Raw genomic sequence first — 6,589 nt, forward strand, 5'->3', positions numbered from 1 at the left:
CACAAGGCTGCGCCGCGCTCCTGCATCTGTTGAGATTGGGCTGAAGAAAGGTTTGTGTTTTTAAGTGATGTGAATGAAATGGTCATTATTGAATGTAACCTCTTAATATTTTCTCTGACATTAATGAGCGTTGTTTTTCGTACGTTCAGCGCATCTGCACACAAGGAACAGAAAGAGCTCGTCTCATTTCGTGAATCCGTTCATCATAAACACGGATTCGGTTACTGGCGAGTAGTTTCGTACAAACTGAGCTTTTGAATGAATCATATCAAAATGATCTCCTGCTGCTCAGAACAACAAACACAAACCTGTGCAGTCACAGAACTAATACAAACAGCAAATGTTTTCAAATGTAACATATTGAGTCATAACGAAATATAATGCTTAATGTACATTAATTTATTAATTTGTAGTGCTAGTTTTGAGTGTTTTTGTCTAATCAGGTGATTTGAGTGCATTAACTCTCACTCTGACTGTCTCCCGTACTAGTGTGCTGACTACTGAACTAGTGTGCTTACTGAACTAGTGTGCTGACTCCCTCACCAGTGTGCTGACTCCCTCACTAGGGAGCTGATTGAGACACACACACAGATTTAGATTAGATTTATTATCTTTCTGTTAATTATTCTGATCTTAAACACACAGATAAATTCAACTGAGACACACGTGACACACTATTATAAAGATGGAGTTTATTAAAGAGGAGGAATGTCATATGAGTGTTGTGATTAAAGCGGTTTTATCTGACACGGAGCGAGTGGAGATCACAGGACCAGACAAACACTGATGCTGCCTTCAAGTGCAGCCGAGAAGATCCTGCTTACTAGTTCAATATTCGTTATTACAACGTGATCTCATGATAATTCGTATGTATTTTACGTAAAATGTGGTTCTATAAAACGTACATTTACTTAGTTTTGTCTGTCATGTTTTTTCTTATACTGTACAGAAATGTTTAGATTTATAGGTAGGAGTGGAATTAGAGACTATAAAAATATTTTAATGCTATATTTTTACTAAAATGATTATTTTCCTGCATATTTCGGTCATTTGCGTTTTATATCCTTTTATATTCGCTATAAAATGGGTAGGTTAAGGTTTGGGGGCAGGTTAAGGGGTCTAAAAATCTAAATTGCGTATTAATAAAATAATAAAAAAAAAATGCATATTCGCTATAAAATGGGTAGGTTTAGGTTGGGGGGTAGGTTAAGCGGTCTAAAAATCTAAATCGCTTATTGATAAAATGAAAAAAATGCATTGATACGAATATCTTAATGATATAAAAGATACGTAAATATTTTTACGTTTTTTAGCTAAAAATACGTAGCGATTTGTACGTTTTAAACGTTGAAATACGTCTAAATTGTACGTTTTAGCATTAATAAAAACGTACAAAAGTGTACGTTTTGTGCTTGTAAATGTTACGTATTAATACCTACGTATAAACATGAGATAGGTTAAGGTTTGGGGGTAGGTTAAGGGGTCTAAAAATCTCAATTCCGTATTGATAAAAATGCATATTCGCTATAAAATGAGTAGGCTTAGGTTTGGGGGTAGGTTAAGGGGTCTAAAAATCTAAATCGCTTATTGATAAAATTATAAAAATGCATTGATATGAATATCTTAATGATATAAAAGGTACGTAAATATTTGTACGTTTTTTATCTAAAAATACGTAGCGATTTGTACATTTTAAATGTTGAAATATGTCTAAATTGTACGTTTTAGCATTAATAAAAACATACAAAAGTGTACATCTTATGCTTGTAAATGTTAGGTATTAATACCTACATATAAACATGAGACCAGGCTGGTTATTACGACGTCATGCATTCATTTGGGAAAAATATTAGCCTAAACAAAGCAATTATTCTGTGTAACATTGCGTCAAACAGCCAATAACGTGTTATAGACAGATATGACAGCTGTTGCTCATTAATCTCTGTAAGATGATATGTAAATGCTTAGTTTTAGGATGAAAGCTCTAGTTTCTAATGACTCTAAATTTGAGAAAAAAGCGTTAAAGTTGCACACAGTCTACTACATGAGCAAAATCACTAGCATGAGGAAAATCAAAAGACACAAATGAAATAGTGGTTTAAGCTTTTCAGGTAGATCCAACAGTAGTATTCATGTACAGAAACGGAATAATCAAATGTAAAATAACACTGCGTAGTCTTCATTGTATAAATGAAATATAGATTAATCATTGTTATAGGTACAAAAGTTATTCAGTCAAGCGCAGTGAGTAATTTGCTGTCTTTTGTTGTTTGAATAGCATTAATGAAACAGACAGGAGCAAGTACATTACAGGCTGCTGTTGCTTTAAGACCAAATGCACAGATCCAAAGTATTGATACACATCCGATTTCTTTCTCAGCTGTTTACATAATTTGTATGAATTTGTCTGTTCAAGTGCAAGTATTAGCTCAGTTCTGAGCTTTTGCGTGCTGTCAGTGAATGCACACAGAAAACAGCATGTGATTATTTTCTTTCACATCCTCTTGCACTTGAATGATTTAAAATCGCTTGAATGTTTAAATTGACAAGACTTAAAAACACGAGCAACTGATAAACTTTCGTGTCGACACCGCACTGGCCATATTGTCAAGTTCTGCCATGATATCAGCACCTCAGTAAAAGAACCAAGCCGCTCTCAGACACTGACAGTGTTGGGGGTAACTCATTACAAGTAATGCGAGTTACGTAATCAGATTACTTTTTTCAAGTAACTAGTAAAGTTTTTTAATTTACAAGAAAATATCTGAGTTACTTTTTCAAAAAAGTAATTGTAATGCATTACTTTTAAAAGTAACTTTCCCCAACACTGGACACTGAAACATTGTATCATTCATGAACTACATGTGTGTAAATACTGTGCTTTATCCGGAAAAGTGTATCTTTATTTACACTTAAATAAAGTTAATTTTTATTTTTAATTTGTGAATTTTTTTGAATGAAAGATCAAAATGATAAACGATGCAGATTTATTTTCACAGCCACCTTTGCTCATATTTACCAAGGGTGCCAATATTAGTGGTTGGCACTGTGCTTAAATCACAGCCTGTGTGATGTGACAGTCACACTAAGCCACATTGCAATATAGATTTTATTTTGATATATCATGCAGCCCTCATTGCGGCCCTCATGGAAGTTCACTGAGCCCTTTAGCGGCCTCGATTTAAACACCCCACACAACTCTAGTGTACAGTAATAGTAAGTACTTTTATCTACTGGCAGATTACTTTTACAGGAACAGGCTTGGGCACGGCTGATCTAAATGATCGTAATGCAGTTATACCAGTTATCTAGGCTTGCTTAATGACAGATTTATCTTTTGGCACATCAAATAACATAGTTGTTTGATGCTGAGTCATATTTATCTGTATAGCATTTTGCATAATACACATTGTTCCAGAGCAGCTTTACAGAAAGTTATATTTACCTGTAAGTTCTACTATGTCTTTAGTGTGTATTGAACAGGTTTATCAAAAACCTTTTAAATGTCATGTCGCAATGCATTTGTACACAGGGATGCAGTGTCTGTCGTTTCATTTGAATTTGGCAAATGCTGTGGCCATAAAAAGTTTATTCTCTTCGCAGTCCATGATCCTGGCAGTGATCAGTGTGTGTCTTGCAGTATAGCTCAGGGGTACTCAAGTTAAGCCACATTAAATATGAAGGGCCACAAATAACAATTTGCATCATAAGACTTTATTCAAGACAATATTTGCCGTTTTACTGATTTAGAAATGCAGTTTTATTACATATCTAACTCCTGCTTTTCGTTGTCCTATTTAAAATACTATTGAACATGACAATAAAACATTACAAAAGTTTGGAACAAAAAAGTAGATTAACTGTTTTTGCTGTATTAATGCAAATAAATGCATTCGTACTCAAACAGAGTATTAAACAAACTTGGTTCCTAGCTATAAGCCATTCAAAGCTGTGTGTAATTAGCAGAATTGATTCGAAATCTAACAAGCAATCAGTGCAATAATGATAAAATTGGGCTGATGTGAGCCTGTTTCTTAGTTATCATAAGCATTTAAATCCTTGCAAGCTTATTGACTTCAACCTGACATTTGAAGACTTCAAACAGAAGAAGACAAAAAAAAATGCTAATGTGATTATCGTATAAGACAGATTGCTGTAAACGCAACACCTGTGATCTTCACTGTAGAAAACAACATAACATTGCATCCATTGAGATCTAGAATCTTATGTATGGAGGTCTGTGGTCCAATAATTCATATCTCTGTTTTGGCAGAATGTCATAGGAGAAAATTATTAACCATGCCATCTTTTATATAACAATACATACTGTTACCTTGGAGAGTTTTGTCAGATTGTGAGGAAATAAACTGCTCAAAAAATGAAGGGAACACTTAAATCACACATTGGATCTCTGTGAATGAAATATTCACGTTTAAAATTATTACTTGTGTACATTATGTAATTCGTTGAGAACAAAATTATGTCACAATGGTCAATTGAAGCCAAAATCATCAACCCACTGAGGACTGGATTCAAAATCATACCAAAAATCTATGTAAAAACATGAAATTGCAGTAGCCTTCTGGAGGTTATTTTGGAGGGCTCCGGTAGTGCTCCTCCTGTTCCTATTATGTTCCTGTATCTCTTGCATGCTCTAGAAACACACACCAAACCTCCTTGTGACGGCACGTGTGGATGTGCCATGGGGGTTGATTTGCTGTTGCTTCTCCAGTGCACCTGTTGTCACCTACATTTGCACCAAAGCAGGAGAAACTGATTCACACTTATGCTTCCTAACTGGACAGATTGGTATCCTTGACATTTAACTGACTCAATGTTTTACTGTGATGATTAGGTGTTCCCTCAATTTTTTGAGTAGTGTATAAATCTGAGTATCGTGGTCATAATTGTGAAATTTAATGATTTTGTCCCTCAGGGGAAGCGTAAACAATGAGAAAAACAGAGGACCTAATACTGAGCCCTGTGGCACACCATACTTGTGTTTGATGGGATATCCTTCATATACAAGTGGTAGCAATCTGAAAGATAGGACCTAATGTAATGAGCAATATTTTGCACTAGAAAAAATACTGAACTTTAGTAAGAAAAGTTTCTATGGTACAATGGGGCTTAAATTTTTTTATTTTTTTTCCCTGCCATATTGGTGTTATATCTTTCACTTGGATGCTATAAGTTGCACTGAGTAAATACAGCTGGATAAAACAAAAACTGTCTGTCTTCATTTCAGGCTACAAAGCAACAAAATGTGATTATTTTAAAGGGGGTGATTCTTTTCTATACCCACTGTAACTCCTGTTTCAGAAACCTATAAGGGCTAGCATACATGTTGTTGGTTTTGATGCTTTATGTTGGTTTGGATATCTGTTGCTTTGTGCCATTAAACTGTGTTTAACTATTTATCTTTATTTTTCGCTTTAGACCTGATGGTGCTGAAAGAGGAGAGTCAAGAACAGAATGAAATGGAAGAGAAAAAACAGTATGAGAAACATCATGGTTTCATGACTGGAGAAAAATCCACAAAGACTGACAATACTTTCTCACAAAAAAGAGGCCATAAGACCAAATCCAAGAGTTATTTCACCTGCCATCAGTGTGGAAAGAGTTTCAATCAGAAACAAAACCTTGATGTCCACATGAGAGTTCACACTGGAGAGAAGCCGTTCACCTGCCAAGAGTGTGGAAAGAGCTTCACTGTAGAACTAACCCTTAAGTATCACATGAGAGTTCACACTGGAGAAAACTCTTTCACCTGCCAAGAATGTGGAAAAAGTTTCACTCAAAAACTAAGCCTTAAATTCCACAAGAGAATTCACACGGGAGAGAAGCCTTACATCTGTCAACAGTGTGGAAGGAGTTTTACACAGAAAAACATCCTTAATTACCACATGCGCAGTCACACTGGAGAGAAGCTGTTCTCGTGTGATCAGTGTGGAAAGAGCTTCACAACAGAAGTAAACCTTAGGTATCACTTGAACATCCACGCTGGAGAGAAGCCGTTCAAATGTGATGAGTGTGGAAAGAGGTTCACACGTAAAATAAGCCTTAATAACCGCATGAGGAATCACTCAGAAGAGAAATGCTTTATATGTCATCAGTGTGGAAAGAGTTTCAGTCATAAAAGTAGCCACAACACTCACATGAGACTTCACACTGGAGAGAAGCCGTACACCTGCAAACTGTGTGGGATGAGCTTCTCACAAATAGGAAATCTTAAGATTCGCATGAGAATTTGCGCAGAAGAGAAGCCATTCATATGTGTGGAAAATGATGAACACATAGGGAGGGTTTTATGTCATCAGTAGCCAAGTTTCCATCCAGTTTTTGCGCTGTTTTGTTAGGCCTACTTGATCAAGCAATATTCATAAACGTGCAGCTGTATTATTATAATTTTTCTGATTAACTATTATTAGACTGTAGTGAAAATATGAATTTTCATTTCAGTTATTTCTCCTAACCGATGCTCGGTTACCATAATCGGCTCGGTTACCGATTATGAACCGCTAACCGACAAGATTATGGTAAATTAGAATGGATATGTGGCTGTGACCCATTAAAAATAAAAAAAATT

The 6,589-nt window shown here is 35.5% G+C and overlaps 1 protein-coding gene across 1 annotated transcript; it reads left to right on the plus strand.

Annotated features, from left to right (window-relative positions):
- Positions 1-1,179: 1,179 nt before the first annotated feature.
- Positions 1,180-6,323, plus strand: LOC107685891 (gastrula zinc finger protein XlCGF8.2DB-like). The gene is made up of 2 exons (XM_016482625.1): positions 1,180-1,183; positions 5,440-6,323. Exons 1-2 carry the CDS (start codon positions 1,180-1,182, stop codon positions 6,321-6,323), a joined length of 888 nt encoding a protein of 295 aa, XP_016338111.1.
- Positions 6,324-6,589: the final 266 nt, after the last annotated feature.

The sequence above is a fragment of the Sinocyclocheilus anshuiensis genome, unplaced genomic scaffold (assembly GCF_001515605.1).
Source record: "Sinocyclocheilus anshuiensis isolate Anshui unplaced genomic scaffold, SAMN03320099.WGS_v1.1 scaffold1074, whole genome shotgun sequence".
NCBI lineage: Eukaryota > Metazoa > Chordata > Actinopteri > Cypriniformes > Cyprinidae > Sinocyclocheilus > Sinocyclocheilus anshuiensis.